This window comes from Zeugodacus cucurbitae, chromosome 4 (genome assembly GCF_028554725.1).
Source record: "Zeugodacus cucurbitae isolate PBARC_wt_2022May chromosome 4, idZeuCucr1.2, whole genome shotgun sequence".
Classification (NCBI taxonomy): Eukaryota; Metazoa; Arthropoda; class Insecta; order Diptera; family Tephritidae; genus Zeugodacus; species Zeugodacus cucurbitae.
The window spans coordinates 60,077,680-60,095,324 of record NC_071669.1 but is presented as its reverse complement, the minus strand read 5'-3'; the positions used below and the strand labels follow the sequence as shown (position 1 = coordinate 60,095,324).

Sequence of the window (17,645 nt, the reverse complement as noted above, 5' to 3'; positions counted from 1 at the left end):
TTACATATGTACTGACTGTGGGTAGTACATACGAGTATATAAATATGCATATAAGTGTTTATATGGAATTTAATCAATACTTAGTATTTTTAGTTTGCAAGTATGTGTTGCGGTTTGGGGACTCATGTGGACCGCATAAGCGTTTAAAAACATCAAATATAAGCTTAAGCTATTATTAATATGTAGGTTTTGAGATAACAAAAATTTGGAAAATCCATAAAATTATTTTACAAAATTCCCAAAAGCCCAAAATTTTGCTGATTTCTGAATTGTCTTGCTGCGAACGTCATTTAAGAGAAATGTAGTATTTTGATAAGTAGTATTCTTTATAGTAATCAGTTCGTATATATAAATAATTGGGTTAAAATATCAATCAAATCCATTCATCGCTGTTTTATAAAGGCTTTGGCACGCTATCGCTAGCTAAAGTAAGGTCGTTGTTTCTAGTTCTCGCACTAAAAACTCTTCAAAGAGAGTATTTACATATATATATTTTAAAGTTTCGAAATTTGTATATATAATAGATATACAGTTGAGCTTCCCAAACTCGAAAAAAGTTAGAGAGACTTCCGAGTTACGGAAGGTAATTTGTATGAAGTTTGACTTCTATTGTCAATTTAAGAGTTCGAGTTTTGGAGAGCTTTTATGGAAGTTCAACTGTATTTTGATGAAAAATCCATTCATAAAGATAAATTGATAATCTTAATTGTAATTCGAACTCTTTCTACTTGTAGTATATGGTAAACTTACAATGTAAGAAACACGAAATTTTACATAAATGATATTGAGATCTCATATATTGTAGAACTAGTCTTATACTACTTTCCAGTCACTGATGGAGTAGTATACTTCTTATAAGATTTGAGTTCTCAAAACAGTTTTTTTTTTTAATTTTTGGTTTTAAGGGATTATATTCAGTTAGGATTCTTCTTAATATATATATATATATATATATCTGAGTATACACACACAAAATTTCAAGTCAAGAATATTTTCGAAGTTATAGACACATTAGTGAAGGCGCGCCGACTACATGTAAAGTGCTTTCAAAACTTTAAACTCGTTTTTCTCGAAACGGTGTTTCCAAAGTCGGTGAGAAAGATTTCTCAGAAACGGCTGAACCGTTCGGTCTGAAATTTTTACACAAGCTTCTTAACTATATTTTTTAGTGCTTAATCGAATGATTTCCCCATCCGATGAAAATTTATTATTTTTATAAACAATTAAAGACCCGAATTTTGGTCGAACCTTTTGCTTTGAGTAGCCGCCATTTTGTCAACACTTTTTTTTTTTGCTAATTCCTTCGACCAATCACTAGATTATTTATTATATTAATGAAATTTATTTGGTTTTTGCATTTTAGATGATCCAGTCCACAGATATCGTGCTCACCGCAAGAGGCCTTTTTTTTGCGGACCGCTGCAAAATTGGCAATATCAACGTTCCCGATTTTTTATTTTTGGCAATAAAAAATATGTGAATATAGTTTAAGGTTGTCATAATAATGTTTCAAATCAATAAACCAAATAGTTTGCTTAGAAAAAAATCTTGAAAAATGCCTTTTTTTCGACCTCCTAACTGTATATAACCACTTAATAAGAGTTTTTGTTATTCCCACCCTACTTAAAAACCCAATCCTAGCGGATATGGCGGTTACCACCAATTTTATTTTCCAAAAAACATGTTTTTGCAGACATAATAACGGGAAAATCCAAGTTGATACGTATTCTCTGACCACAATTATTTCTTAAGGTTTCCAGAACGAAAATAAAAATATGTTTCATGACCTCAGCTAAGTTTTAGATTTCTTAACTCTCATTACGATGAAAAATTACGTTCGTTTTGCGGTTTTTGTCGTTCGTCATGTGTTCGGCATGAGAGGAGAACTCGTTGGATGTGTTATGTTAAATTTTGTTATTATTTAAATAATAATAATTTTAAAAAATATATAGATAATAAAAAAATAAAATAATTTTATAACAACAAATTAATTTTTCGATAACAGAGATTCAATTATTATTATATAAAAAAAATTACTATTAATTAAAAAAAAATAGTTAATTTCAAGAAACATATGTATACATATATAAAAAAAATAAAAAAAATTTATAAACACCAAAAAATAATAATTTTTTTCTTAAATTTATGCCGTTTTCCCTTTCTCATAAACCTACAGCGCTCACATTCCAAATCAACCAATTTATTCGCCACCACTGTATAGCTTTGGCGCACATGCTTGCCAAAACCACTTTGCGATAACGAACAACCCAGACGTCATATGCTCAGCAGTCAAACTGCTCTCATTTTGCGGCGAATTTCTCACAAGACAAAAACATATTTATGTTCAATACAAAATAATAGAAAAAATTCTGAAACCGCAAAAAACATAATGCGACGCGTTACTCTGATTTGCTTTCCGCTCAAATAAGTTTGTTAGTAAATTTTTAATTACAACCAAGTTAATCCGCAATTGACTGCGAAACGAATCGAAAGAGCTGCTCGACGCGGAATAGCAAAAATTAAGTAAATTATAAACTGAAAACGCGTATTAGCGAGTCTGAGTTGTTGTTCTTTACGTTTACGGTACACCTTCGTGGGTTTTGTGTGTGTGCAAGTGGGCGATAGAGGAACGCCAACTAGCGAATATTGACACTGACATTTAAGTGCAATTAAGGAGATACGACAATTGCTTAATAATAATTGATTTAATTGTGCTGAAATTAAAAGTAAATGTTTGGAAGGTGTAATTTTGCTTTATACAATAAATATACAATTGTTTATAAAACATTCTATAAGCGACAGTTGAGCGCCAGAGCACTACTGTCTGCAGCATCAGTTAAGCGACAACAACAACCACACAAACTACTAATTTTGCGTAAGTATTTGGACTTCATTTGTGTATAACCTGCCTGAAAACCCTTTTAGGGCACTAAAATGCATTTACATGCATTGCCTATTATCTAACCTCCTCACTAATAAAAATGCAATAATGCGCCTGCTTCTACCCGACCCCACTCACTTGAACTGGTTCTTAGTGCCCATAAATACACAAGTATTTAGTTGCAAAAGTAGATTAATGGGGGCGCTTCCGCCTTGCCTTTGCCTCTCTGCCGTTACATTTGTTCTTATGCAATGGAATTGACAATTTGCAACATTTGCCAACTAACAGCTGTAAGCAAAAAGCCCCATAAACCACAAACAAACGCGAAAAAACTTGTTATTGGTTGCCGCAAAAGCGAGATAAGTAGAAAAATAAATAATATACATTTTTGTTTTGGCGCTTTATTCGTGTTTTCGCGTTTTCGCCTTATGCGTAACCTTGTTCCTCATTTGTGTATCATTGTTTTGAATAATAAATTCTGTGTGCTATTCACAATAGAGTGGCTGTTAAGAAGTGTTGCCAGCTGTTCAATTGGAAGAAATCACAAAATTTTTGCACTAAAATCTCTTGATATAATTAAGTAACTGTTTGTATTTCACTAAACATGTAATTCATTGTATAATCCGTTTAAAATAACTATTTTCGCTCCTAATAATACAAAAACATTAACCTTTTACAAATTACAGATTTTTTATATAATATAAACGCCTTTTAGCTGTAAAAGTAACCACTTATTAATGAAAAAAACATTTTATTTTTATACTCTCGCAACATGTTGCACAGAGTGTAATAGTTTCGTTCACATAACGGTTGTTCGTAGCACCTAAAACTAAAAGAGTTAGATATAGAGTTATAGATACATACTTCAAAATGTTCAGGATAATAATCACGCTCACCCCTCATCAAAAGTTTTGTTGAAAACTACTACAAGTGCGTGAACTCACGCCAGAAGCACTCAATTGGTATAAAAATGGAAAATTAGCGCCCACTTTTAGATCAGAAACCATAACTCAGAAACTACTCGGCCAGTTTCAACGAAATTTGGTACATAATCCAATCTGATGTTACCGAAGAAGAGCGAAATCGGTTAACAGCCTCACCTACTTTCCATATAATACAATTTTGAATTCCATCTGATTCGTTCACTTTGTACTATATATAAGTCAAGAACTAAAAAATATATCGGAATAAAAAATGCATGTTAATTATGCATGGAAGGTAAAAATCTTAGAAGTTTTCAAGACCACATATACCGCACATTAGTGGCTCAATGCTTATGGCTTTTTTTTACTGAAAATATCTGCAATCTCACAAATATTCTAAAAGAATTCGGAGAGAATGTTTTCCTAATAATAATTTGCCTTTGTGCCAAAAATTTGTAATATTATATATAATAGAATCATTTACAGCCGTTGAAAAATACTTCACAACGATGTTGAGTTCATGTCATTAGAGATTATTTTTAATAAAAAAAAAAAAAACTTTAATGCCTAGGATAAAAAGTATTTTTCATAAACGGAAGATTTTTTCAGCATATACATAATACTAATTTTTTCTTAGAAAAGTGTAACGTTTTGATCCATACGGAAAAGTTAATATATATGATTGGCATCGATCTTAAGTAGAAATGCAGCTATTTTCCTTCTTAATATGTATTTCTTATTTTAAATAATGTACTTTTAGGCACAAGCAATATACATTTTTCTCTAAATGTATCCCACACCTAGAGATGCTTAGTTTCTATGGCAATGACAACAGCACAATTGACAAACTTGGCACTTTTTAGACATGTTTAAACCTTAGTTGAGATAATTATTATATTTACTTAAATTCATTATTCAATACAAGTTAGTTCAAGTATTGTACTAAATGGCTATTTTTGCAGCCAAGTTCAATGTTTTCCAAAGTCTCAACCATCGGAGATGTTTTCAGAGTAAATGAATTATATTTTAGCGCACTTTAAAGATGTCTAGAACGATAACGAATTCAATGCAATTTTTTTAAATTCCCTAAACCTTATTTCGAAAGTAGATCAGATGGGAGAAAATTTACGGTAGAATAAACCAGTATTGTCTTCTAAAAGTTGAGTTCAGGAACAAGATTATTTAATAGTATAGTTGATACAAATATTTCATATTACATTCCATCATTCTTAGGAATCTATTTCTTTTTGTTACTTATTTTTTAAAAAGAACCAATTCAAAGACTTGAAAAAACATGCTGGCAACTCTAATGCTCAGTTTGTCACAAATAAATTAAAGAATATGGGATTTTTTTGCTAAAATTATAATTTTTATAAATAGATAGCAGTTACAAATGTTGAATATATTTTTTAAAATATAAAAATATTTAAATAATTTTGGTAAATATTATATTCAACAATTATTCATTTCTACTGTGAATTGCTGAAAGAATACAATCCACATTGGTGTGAGCATACTAGAGAGCACCCACTGTCTACTGACTAATCACTGGGGCTGTTTGTGCAGCACCTTATTATGTTAGTTAGTGAGTGGAACAAGTTAAGCGACACTTGTTGAATTGAATGGATTGCCAGAACCACCGCGGTAGATGCTAGAACATTTCGAGTCTTCCGCAACTTTTATTTTATTTTACTTTAATAGCGTGATGAACAAGTTAATTTGCAAGTGAAGAAAAATACAGTGTTGAGCAAAAAATAAAATAAAATTAAATTAAATAAATTCAATAATTGAAAAAAAAACAAGAAGTTTCAGGTGATAAATTGAATTAAAGTGAATACCGGTTGTTTTGGTTTGGTTGCTGGCTGCTTGCTTTTGAGTCTTTAAAACACCTATCAACTAGCACGTCTTTAACGGTAACTTAGATCATCAGCCAAGAATACAAAGTTTGGTCACATCAAATACGAAACAGCAAATCAATGCGCATCGATGTGTCCGTGTGCGTGTTTGTAAACAACAAACAAATCAAACTCAATCAATTGACATCTTCGCATTGAACTTCTGACTGTCTGTATGTGTGTATGCGTTTGGGTAAACTATTTCAGAAAGCTTTAGCAGTAAACACAAAAAAATAGAAACAAAACATGAATGACCATAATATTTATTGCTAGCATTTACCGTATAAGTAGCTAACTGCTCGCGTTTCTAAAAATCAAATAAGATTTGCGAGCAACGGAAAAATTTACTATAGTCTGTTGAAGAATACTGTTAAATACATTACAATGATGATTAATTGAGTGTGTAGATAGTTAAATACTTATTTTTTAATCTTATCTACTATTGTTGGGGAAAATAGTTTCAATTGTGCAGAGAAGTAGTAAATTTTATTTACGCATCTAGGCCTTGGCAATTAGTGTAAGTATGTATAAGATATATAGATTAGAATGTGGAGAAGGTCTAAAGGGTGTCTTTTTGAGAGTTAGATGAGATTATTACAAATCAAACACAGAAAATTTACTGAAATAGCCAATAATTGGAATGTGAGGAGGGTCTAAAATGTGTCTTTTTAAGAGGTCTTGAACTTTTTATAACAAAAAACAGGAAAATTACTAAAATAGCGAATATTTTTGCTTTATGAGTTCATAATTTTCTGAAATTGTATGTTTTAATAGAATTTTTGAACTTAAATGTCAATCACATATGTTTAGTTTGACATTTGTTTGACAGCTGTCATTCTAGGAAATTGTTGACCCTTAAAAACCACCTATATTTGAAAAAAAACCACTGAGATTATTTTTGTTTTTCTAAATAAAATAAGTTTTTTTAAATAAAATAATCAGATATTAGGTTGTCAAATATCCTTCCTTCCGCTTTTTTGCTCTCTTTATTCAATGCTTTATAAAAAGTGTTTCAGTGATCGGATTTAGTTCAGATATGCGCCGTTTCGTTCGATAATCTGTTTCCATCTAGACGGCAACTTCATAATACCCCTCGGAGAAGCCCCCTCCTTATTTGCGAAGAACTCGGACAACCACTTTTCACAAGCCTCTTTTGAGTACAATTTTACACCACCAAGGGCTTTCGCCATGGACAGGAACAGGTGGTAATCACTTGGCGCTATGTCCGGGCGATATGGTGGATGCGATAAAACCTCCCTTCTGAGCTCTCGTAACTTCTGACGAGTCAGAACACACACGAAGTGTATCCATGGTGTCGTTTTCACCCGCTCTGAATTGTCGAAACCATTTCTCCGCAGTTCGAAGTGATAGAGTACCATCCCCCAAACTCTCCGTTAATCTCACGGTACGTTTCTCTAGAGGATTTGCCTTTAACAAAGGAAAGCTTTAAAATAGCGCGAATTTCGGCGTTAGTGAACTCCATATTTACACGTCTATAACTGCAATATCCAAACTCACAAGACCTTTCAAAGATGTATAGTATTGCTAGAAACGAGCTCTGTAGCGCTGTATACATAGTCGCGAAATTCAAAAGACAAATAGGCGGAAGGGAGATATTTTATATTCAAAAAATTTTTTATTGTATTTGGAGTTACTTCTTTAGTGACTTTAGTAATGTTTATGGCACTTAATTAAAAATATTATGATTAAAGTAATGACTGTAATAATACTAATAAGATTTGCTAGACTCTATTTACTTGTAGTTCTAAATGTGGGAACCATTTAGGTAATTATAATAATAGTTTTTAATGTGCCCTATATTTTTTTAACTTCTTTCGAACAGCGAATATAGGTTTTTGAGCAGATCTGAACATCTGCAGAATGCAAGCGAAGTAGTTTGAAAATGATAGTCATGTAAAAAGAAAGTTATAAACAATATAATTAATTTTCCATTAAGGCAGTAGTCAGCTTTAGAAGCCGAAAAAAGGCGTTTTTTTAGCATTTTTTTTTTTTTTGAAAGGGAATCAAATGATTGCGGTAAACGGAATTTTAAGATGATAGTGCACTATATTCAAGGTTTAAAAAACAATATTTATTATTAAAAAATATTGAAATTTTTTCAAAGTTGTAAGTATTTTTCTGGAGCGCCTGGAGTCTGCACTTGTAAATCGGTGCCGGTGATGGAGGTCGTGCGATGCATCTGAAACAGTCGAACCAATTTTTTTTTATAAGTTTCTCTTCTTTATGAACTAAAAAAATACCGAAGAAGTTATAAAATTCCAAATTTTTTCGAAGTTTGAAAAAAAAAACAACTTTTTTCAGAAAAAAATGCCTAAGTTGGAAAACAAGTAGTTTAAATAATACTTTTGTCCAACTTCAACTACTTTTGTCTAGTTCAAATTGAAAATAATTTAATACTGAAGCTAGATCATTTTGGTTTTTTTTCGATCGAACATATATTCTTTTTGCTATCGCCGGCACCGTTTTCTAACACTTGTGAAAATGAAAACTCGAGAAAACGCACTTTAAAGCCTGCCTGAGCATTCGCACCTGCTCGACGCTCGGCCACTAAAACTGCTCTAGCTTCGAAAATATGTCGAATCGGCCTCTGGAATTTTAAAGACATATTCTTGGATAGTTTTGGAAGAGATTTAAAACAAAACAAAAAAATCGATTTTTTGAAACCTGTAAAGCAGAATTATATCAAAAATAACATCTTTTAATTTAGTTTGAAACTCTTTTTTAACATAACAAAATATAAAATACTCTAAATTTTATTATTGGCAACACCAAAAAGACAAATAATTTAATGTTGCCTACATTGCGGCGCTGAGAAAAAACGTCGAGCCCGTTAAAAGCAATCGAATGGTCCAAACAAAAGACTTAAGCGACGAACTAGATCCTTTTACTTTTATTTCTGGCAATTAAATACTGTATAGTATATAAAATAAATATATTTTTTTATTTCTAAAGCAAAGTCTAATTTTAGAAGTACTAAAAATATTGACTTTAGCATTAGTATTCGGTGGAAAATGCATAATAAATACATACTCTACGAAGTCTAAAGAACCTTTCGAAAAAAATTTAAGCCTTTCGAAAACGGCTAATAACATTCAGAATTCTCGAAATACTTAAAAAAGTGTCTGTTAAATATTTATATATAAACATACTACATAACTATACAGACCTAAAAATATAATTTAAAGCAATTTTTTCCATCCATCTATCTATTCCTTAATATTTATTTTTAACTGTAGTTGAAAAATCACTTAACAAAAATGAATATTTGCTATTAATTACCTTTCACACCACATGATAACTCACTAGGATAGCATTGCAACGCACAAAAATGTAGGTTTACATAATCAATTAACTCTTAGAACGCATACAGACAAGAGACACACACACATTTATGCAGCACAAATCAATACAACCGTTAAATACTCAACGAATATACAATTTAAAGTGATTAATATGCTCGAAAAGTAATTATCGCCATTCACAAAAGTTGTTTTGTACATATACATATATCTATATCTATGTGTGCTTGTGTATTCTTTCGCTCCAATGTTTTTCTTTCCCGACATTGACTGCATATTTTCTCAAGCATTTTCAAGCAAAATAAGAAGATCAACAACACAAATGGAAAGCTTCAAGCGCAATTATAGAGATTGTAGAATTGAAGAGGCCTCCAAAAAAACACAAAAAAAAATAAAAAAAAAAACAAAATAACAAAAGAAGGGCGCACTCGCAACCAGCTGTAAATATATGTATGTATGCTACTTCCTCTCACTTCCGCACCGCCATTGGCAACGATGATGGTGGCGCCCAAGTTGGACGACCAGCCGGCCGGCTTCGTCATCCAACGCAATGAGCCAATGATTGTATATACAAACACACACACATATATTTTTGCGCTGATGAGTGTCTCGAGTGTGTATTCTAGTCATGCATACGGTGCGATGGTGCGATTTCCCGTTGGTAAAAGTATATTTTGTATATATGTATGTGTGTCACTATATCTGTATGTCAGTATGTTGGTAAATCTACTTATTGCTGGTATTTATTTACTTTGTCAATTCCATTGGTATTTCGTTGTTGTCAGTACTAAATCAACTAGCACGGTAGTAGCAACAGCACCGAAAATAACAGATAACGCAAGCGTAGCAGCCGGAAAGGCACCAATTAACCAACCAAACCAAATAATAATCAACTGTTCAACCAACCAAATATTTGAAAATAATAACAATAAAACAATTAAAGTGTCACTGTGTTGTTGTTTTAATGAAAAAAAAAAATTGCTACAACATTTTCAGTGTGTGAGAGCGAAGCGTTTGCAAAACTACAAATAATTAAATTTGAAAAAAAAAAATAATAATAATAATTTACAAAGAGTTAAAACCAAGCTCTGTGGCGTTCACTGGAAACGTAAGTAGAAAATTATAAACGTATAATTTATTATTCGTTGAACAATATATGAATTATATACTAAAGCAGTGACTAAAAAGAATATTTGAGGTTATAATTAGTTGGAAATGTGTACAGTTAATGAAAAAAATTCGATTGAAATCCCTTGAAATATTATACATAGAACGAAGTTAGTATTTAACTAAATTCCATTGTCGGATAATAAGAAATCAAGTAAGCTAAAATTTATTCGAAAATGGTGATTCGAAATAATATGGTCCTCAATAGCTATCAGATTTGGCCTTTACCTTAGAAATTTTATAGATGTTAAAACCAGATCAGTTTACACTGAATAGCACTAGTACTAGATACGTATCTGGGACATTGAGGAGTAAATATTTAAGGGGTTAGGTGGGTTTCAGAGGCTAAAACAGGGGTATTTTTTGAATTTTTGTTTAAATATATACAATCATATATTTCATTTAAACAATTCAGTATATCAAAGTCAAAGAAACATACTTAAACAGTATTTTGTGAAATTTTTACTTACAAATTCGGAAAACTCAGCCGTTCGGACCTCATCTCCCGTGTCAAAAAAAGGTCTTGCCGTGGACATCATAACTCATTAAACCAAAAATAAATAAACCAAAAATATTTCGATAGCAAATGGATAAATGCAGTTAATGAACGAAGAAAAAAAGGCGAATATTGAAATTTGAACTTCGAACTTTGAACAGAATTTTAACCAAAAAATCAATTTTTCGAGAGCCATATTGTATCGAAAAAAAATTGTTGTAATAAAGTTACAAAAAAATCCTTCGTTCGTTAACTAGATAGATAAAGTTATTTAAAATATGTGTGCAAAATTTTAACAAACTCGCTACAAACTTTTCGAGAAATCATGCCCATCGACTTTAAAAATGAGTTTTGACGCGTTTAAAGTTTTCATTTATACCGACGTGATCTGATGGGCGGAACTTCCAAAGATATTTCTTAGAATATTACTCGGATTGATTTGATATTTTTGGATACTATTTAGAACATATTGCACTATTTAATAGGTTAGGGATAGTAAGGATTTTCAAAATCCTTTTCTTTTTTTTTTTGAATTTTTGTTAAGTGTAATATCTTAAAAATATTCTCTGAAAAGTTGATCCGATAATTACTTTTCGAGTTATTCGACAAATAAGAAAGAGCGATCGGGCACTCTAAAACGCTCGGGTGAAATGCGTTTTTATCAAAACTATGTTTATTCAACTGCTGACAACTGTAACTCGAAAACCGCTCGGTAGATAATACTAGTAATTCGGGGCCTGATCGAACATTTTTTTGTTATTCAAAAATGTCGATTTTAAGACCAATTAACTGTAATTTTTTATCGAAAATCTAGAAAAAAATTTCCTGAGGCCGCCATTTTGTTAATTTTTGAGTACCTATTTATAAAACAATTTTTTCTTATCCGATTGATTTTAGACGAATCTCCTCAAGGTCCTTTTTTTTGAAACTGGGTCAACACAAACAGCTATAACTTTGGAAATTATAAATTTTAATAGCAAAAGAATTACTGAAAATTCTCATTTTTTCGTATCTCTGACTACCCCTAACCCCTAATAAGACCAAAAAATATTTTAAATTTTTTAAATTTGAAAACCCCCTAACTCCTTAAGTCGACTTACATAAAATAACATCATGTTTTCGATTCAATATCGTTTCGATAATCGGATTGAATTTTAATAAATTAAAGACAAACGAAAATGTCGATCCTTCTCGTTATTAAGATGTTTATCCTTAGCATAAGCCTTTACCACATTTAGCCACAGATAGGAAGATATGATAATTAAAATTTTGAAAACAATTCCTAACCTTTCGGGCCCCCTTAGACCTCCACGATCATGTAGGTTGCAGAATTGCAGAATGGAAACCCTTAACCAATTTTATGGAATCCCATTGGAATCGTAGTTCTTGACAGGATACTAATCTAGTTAATGTTAGACAAGGGCCTTATCAGTTCAGTTTAGATTCAAATGACTTGAAATAATAAGGCGGGAATTATGTATGGGATAATTAGAACGGTCCAATATAATTGTCTAACTTTTCATTTTAAAGTAAAAGCTTTAGCTTCCGCATTTTTTATACATTTTTTTCCAAACCACTATCAATTATCGTCTTCTGGGTCACTGTCTAGTTAAATACAATTTCATATATTTTTCTTTTCACACGAACTTTCCAAAGTGTTTACGCATATTCTTTCACTGATTCACTTAATTACGATAATTTTGTTTGCTTTTTCTTCCACATTTAACGATATGATTTATGCCGGCGGCAACCCATTGTTGCTCCATTCATACATTTCGATTTTTTTTTTCGCAACTTTATTATGGCAGCGCGTAAAAAATAATAATTACCAATCAATAATCAACGACAGTCGCCAAAAATATAAAAATACAACAATACGACAATACCAATTGTGATAAAGCGAAACAACAAGCGAGCAAAAATGCATCAATTCAAATTAACCGAAATGAAAACGAATCTGCTGTACGCGCCCGAGTCATATGCGCTGGCGCATGCCGTCTCCGCCGACCTGAACACGATGAAGGGCACGCTCGCCTGGCAGTTTGCCGTGATTTTCGGCAATTTCGAAGAGCTCAGCAAGCAACCGATAACGGTGGGCAATGTCGCCGTCATGGAACACCAGTCGCGTTTCATTTACTTTCTGGTGACGAAGGAAAATGTCTACGAGACCACAACATACAACACTTTGCATGCAGCGTTGATTTGTATGCGCGAACACATGGTATGATTTGTAATTTCGAAAACTTATTTCTAATTTTGATTTACTAACACAAAAATTAAATATTTGTGGTAAAGCGATAAGAGGGAGCTTAGTAGTTTTGAAGGCATGTGATTTACCAATATATGTGGTAGTGCAAGGTTAGCAAGTTTTTTATATTTTGAAAATATTATCAGCAAATTTAAGCAAAAAACCGTTATTTTTATAAAACTTCAAATTTTATTTTAGTATCTTCTCTACAGTCTATATATTAGGCTATATTATCTCCCTTCCGCTTTTTTGCTCTTTAATCAATGCTTTATAAAAAGTGTTATAGTGATCGAATTTAGTTCAAATATGCGCCGTTTCGTTCGATAATCTGTTTCCATCTAAACGGCAACTTCATAATATCCCCCTCGTAGAAGCCCCCCTCCTTATTTGCGAAGAACTCGTACATCCACTTTTCACAAGCCTCTTTTGAGTTCAACTTTACACCACCAAGGGCGTTCGCCATGGACAGGAACAGTGGTAATCACTTGGCTCTATGTCCGGGCTATATGGTGGATGCGATAAAACCTCCCATCCGAGCTCCCGTAGCTTCTGACGAGTCATCAACGAAGTGTGTGGTCTGGCGTTGCGCCGGTGAACCACTACACCCTTCCTGTTGGCCAATTTTGGACGCTTCTGGTCGATCGCCTGCTTCAGGGGGTCCAGTTGTTCGAAGTAGAAGGTAGTATTAAGCGTCTGGCCATATGGGAGCAGCTCATAGTGGATGATTCCCTTCCAATCCCACCAAACATAGAGCAAAACCTTCCTGACCGTCAATCCCGGCTTGGCCACTGTTTGGTACGATTCACCGGCCTTCGGCCACGACCGATTTCGCTTGATATTGTCGTATGTGATCCATTTTTCGTCACCAATCACCATCCGATTCAAAAATGAATCGAGTTCTTTCCGTTTCAGCAGCACATCGCAGGCGTTGATTCGGTCCAGAAGGTTTTTTTGCACCCAAACATCAAGCTTTTGTGTATATCTAGCCTTATGTAGATGGTTTAAAATGGTTTGGTGACTATCTCCCATCTCCTGGGCGATGTCATGAGATGCCCCATGCCGGTCTCGATGTTTTCCATGATTTGATCGGTATTATTTGTCACAGGTCTTCCCCCGGCTGGCTTATCCATGGTGTCGTTTTCACCCGCTCTGAATCGTCGAAATCCGCAGTTCGAAGTGATAGAGCACCACCCCCCAAAACACCACTAATCTCACGGAACGTCTCTCTAGCGGATTTGCCTTTAACGAAGGAAAACTTTAAAATGGCGCGAATTTCGGCGTTAGTGAACTCCATGTTTACACGTCTATAACTGTTGAACGCAATATCCAAACTAATCATGCATAGCGTCGTTTTGTAGGTTATGTCAAGATCTTTCAAAGAGGTATAGTATTGCCAGATATGAGCTCTGTATTTAAAGTCCATCTAATTGAGATCACTTGGTGAAAACTTTTTTAAATCGCTTGAAGAAATTCGATTTAATATTCTGAAGTCCAATATATTTATATTTATTAGACAGTAGTCAGGAACTTCAAAGAACTTCAAATTAAAAATCTGTAAAATTTTCTTGAAATAGACATTTACTTTAAAAATAGAGGTACACAGAAGATTCTTGAGCTTAATAGAGACATGTACACTCATATTATAGTTTTTTGACCGAGCTGAAGATGTCCAAAACGAAACACACCCCTAAGAAGTTCTGTATATAAAGGCCTTGTTGTTGTCGTGAAAATAATTAGAACTCAGCTTGATTATGTTACAACATCGAGACCTCATTTCTAATTAAGCTCCCAAAATCTTGTCATAAAAAGTTCTACATATAGTCTTGGAGTTTTTTGTCGAGTTGGCAATTCGTAATATAAAATAAATCTGGTTCCAGACCGGTAGACGCGATTATCTGGGAATCTGGGTGCCAAGAAACTGTATTTTCTTTAGTATTTTGTCGCCATTATAGTTTCGATTGAGTTCCCTTACCAATGAATAATATTTGAATTATTTGAAGACAAGATTTTCCAAAATCAATTTTATTGTATTTCGGTATAGAATGAGTACCATAAAGATACCTAAATCGAACACTAAAGCAGTAATTTTCAATATCGGTTTCGTATTCCATAAATATATGATCACTACCGGCATGAGTAATAGAAAGTAAGAGTGTAAATAATACCACAAACCCCAACAGTGCGTGCTGTGACTTACTGTTAAGTAGCTTAGGCTTTAAAATACAAATAATGTATACACACTAACACCCTATTCCAACTGCAATGCAAAGTAATTCTTAAAATGACGCATAAATATCAAATTACATTAAAAATTCTTTGAACTTGAACCACCGATTTCTACCCAAAGCGCATACATGAGATTACAAAAATCGCCATGCCACGCATTTGCTGCGGCACGGACGGCTTAGACTGGCAGCGTGTCAAGCAGTTAATACGCACCGTGTTCGCCAGAGAGACCAATGTGGAGATACTGGTCTGCAGCTATAATCAAACGGTGGTAAGTTGCAGCTGCTTCCTGCAATGAAATGTGATATTTAGCAAATATTTCATATTTATTTATTTATTTATTTATTTATTAAATATTAAAAGACAATACCACCGAAATGTCAAATTGTCGAAGTGAAGGGCAACATCTTCAGCGCACCGCAGGACTACTCATTGGTGCATTCGACAAGCGCCGACTTCGCCATGTCCAGCGGCATTGGCTTGCACTTCAAGTGCAAATTTGGACAAATCAGTGAATTACAAAAACAAAATAAACATGTTGGCAATGTAGCAGTGTTAAAGGATAACAATCGTTTTATTTACAATTTAATCACGAAGGAAAGAAGTCATGAGAAGTGCACCTATCCGGCGCTCTACTATGCGCTGATGGCAATGCGTGAGCATGTGGTAAAGTTTAACAAGAACAAAAATAAAATGAAATTTAATTTTTGCTAAATTTTACTAAAATATTTTTTCTCTTTTGTAAAATAGGAGCAAAACAACGTGACCAAATTGGCTATACACAGATTTGGTGGCGACATCGATCGCCTGAGTTGGCTACGTGTTAAGAATATTGTGGAATTTGTATTCTGTAATATTGCCGTGGAGATCATTGCATACGTCTATGATCCACCAGAGGTGGTACGCAGACGTTCACGTGATTCACGCTCGCGCTCACGCACTTTAGAGTCGATGGTGAATCGTATGTCACTCTCACGAGACTTTCCTTGAAGGGAGAGAGGGGGCGCATGAGTTGGCGTTGTCAAGAATTTAAAGTTAAAATGTGAAATGTTTTATTTTTGTACACCAACACACACACACAGTTAATTTATTAATATTTTACACGTACACCACATATTTATAACCTTAATTTTAAGTTTATAATTTACCTTGGAAGCTGGAGTTTCAGTAGGGCAACTTATGAGAGCGCTTTGTATTGGAAGAGAGTTATCATTGCTGTAGATTATGGCATATTTATTTAAAAAAAAAGTTGAATGAAAGCAAATTTATTATTTATTTGGCATATTTATAATATATTCTATTAAATTTTATTTTTTTAGTTTTTATTTTTAGTTTTTTTTTAAATAATTTTTTTGTATTAAATATAAGATATTATGAGTAATATCTCCCAACAGCAGATGCAACAACAATGCAACACAATTCCAAATGTAAACAGAACGACGTACGCACACACACATATACATATATACACGAAATCAAATTTTTAACAAAAAGTGTAAATTAACATTTTTGCTAACTACACTGTTGTTCAAAATAATAAATAAATAAAATTTAATAACTAAAAGCATTCCAAGAAAAAGTATTTCTTTTTAATATTAAACAAAATGTCTCAAAAAACGGCAAAACTCTAACTCTACCAAATAATAATAACAATTTCCTAAATTCCAGCACCAACCACAAGCCACGGCCAAAACTCACTCCACACCACTAACGCACAACATTTGCGCCAAAGCATGTCTGCAGATACGAAATACAAATTGACTGAGGTCGAAGGTGACCTTTTCAGCGCACCCGAGACGCACTCGCTGGCGCATTGTGTCGGCGCTGACTTCGTCATGGGCGCCGGCATTGCAGTGATGTTCAAACAAATCTATGGACAAGTGGACAAATTGCTAGCACAGGGCGTACAATCCGGCGGCGTTGCAACATTGCAGGATAAAGAACGTTACATTTATTATCTGGTGACAAAGCCACAAAGCTGGGGCAGTCCCACCTATGATAGCCTGCGTGCATCGCTTGTGGCTATGCGTGAGCATATGGTAAGCGATTGAGTGTTTTGATTCTATGGAAATAAATTATCTTCTGTTTTGTATTTCAGCGCAAAAACAATGTGCACAAGTTGGCTATACCACGCATTGGCTGCGGCATCGATGGTCTGGAATGGGACAAGGTGAGCGCCGAATTGAATTCGGTGTTCGATGGTGAAGAACTGGAAATTGTTGTATACAATTATGTGCCGAAGTAATGCTATCAAGCAATGTTTATTATTTTGTTTAAATGAATTAAATAAAAGCAACACTTTCGTCACTTAATGCTGAGCGTTACACGAAGGTGTAAATATTTATAATAGATGAGACTTAATAATTGTTATAAAAAATAAAAGAAAAATACAAAAAATTCAAGTATTTTGATTTGTGCGGAATTAAGTAAGGTAAGTAATAACAATTAAAAATGCATATAGGAAACATTAAAGCACTAAAGGTAATAAT

General features: G+C 33.3%; 1 protein-coding gene and 1 long non-coding RNA gene across 7 annotated transcripts; both read left to right on the top strand.

Annotated features, from left to right (window-relative positions):
• Nucleotides 1-2,291: 2,291 nt before the first annotated feature.
• LOC105220778 (ADP-ribose glycohydrolase OARD1) lies at nt 2,292-17,544 on the top strand. 5 transcript variants are annotated; one of them, XM_029046078.2, is made up of 6 exons: nt 2,734-2,875; nt 10,016-10,127; nt 12,491-12,903; nt 15,278-15,427; nt 15,520-15,822; nt 15,907-16,723. In XM_029046078.2, the coding sequence occupies exons 3-6, from the start codon at nt 12,604-12,606 to the stop codon at nt 16,144-16,146; spliced, it is 993 nt and encodes a 330-aa protein (XP_028901911.2). In that variant the 5' UTR covers nt 2,734-2,875; nt 10,016-10,127; nt 12,491-12,603; the 3' UTR covers nt 16,147-16,723. The 5 variants fall into 5 exon arrangements, with proteins under 5 accessions (XP_011195581.2, XP_028901912.2, XP_028901911.2 ...); XM_054228493.1 differs by lacking the exon at nt 2,734-2,875 and adding an exon at nt 5,380-5,616; XM_029046079.2 differs by lacking the exon at nt 10,016-10,127 and having other exon boundaries at nt 2,733-2,875.
• On the top strand, nt 5,625-10,074 carry LOC128921317 (uncharacterized). 2 transcript variants are annotated; one of them, XR_008470771.1, is made up of 2 exons: nt 5,625-9,680; nt 9,805-10,074. It is a non-coding gene; the product is annotated as an uncharacterized LOC128921317 (long non-coding RNA). The 2 variants fall into 2 exon arrangements; XR_008470770.1 differs by having other exon boundaries at nt 5,625-9,703.
• Nucleotides 17,545-17,645: the final 101 nt, after the last annotated feature.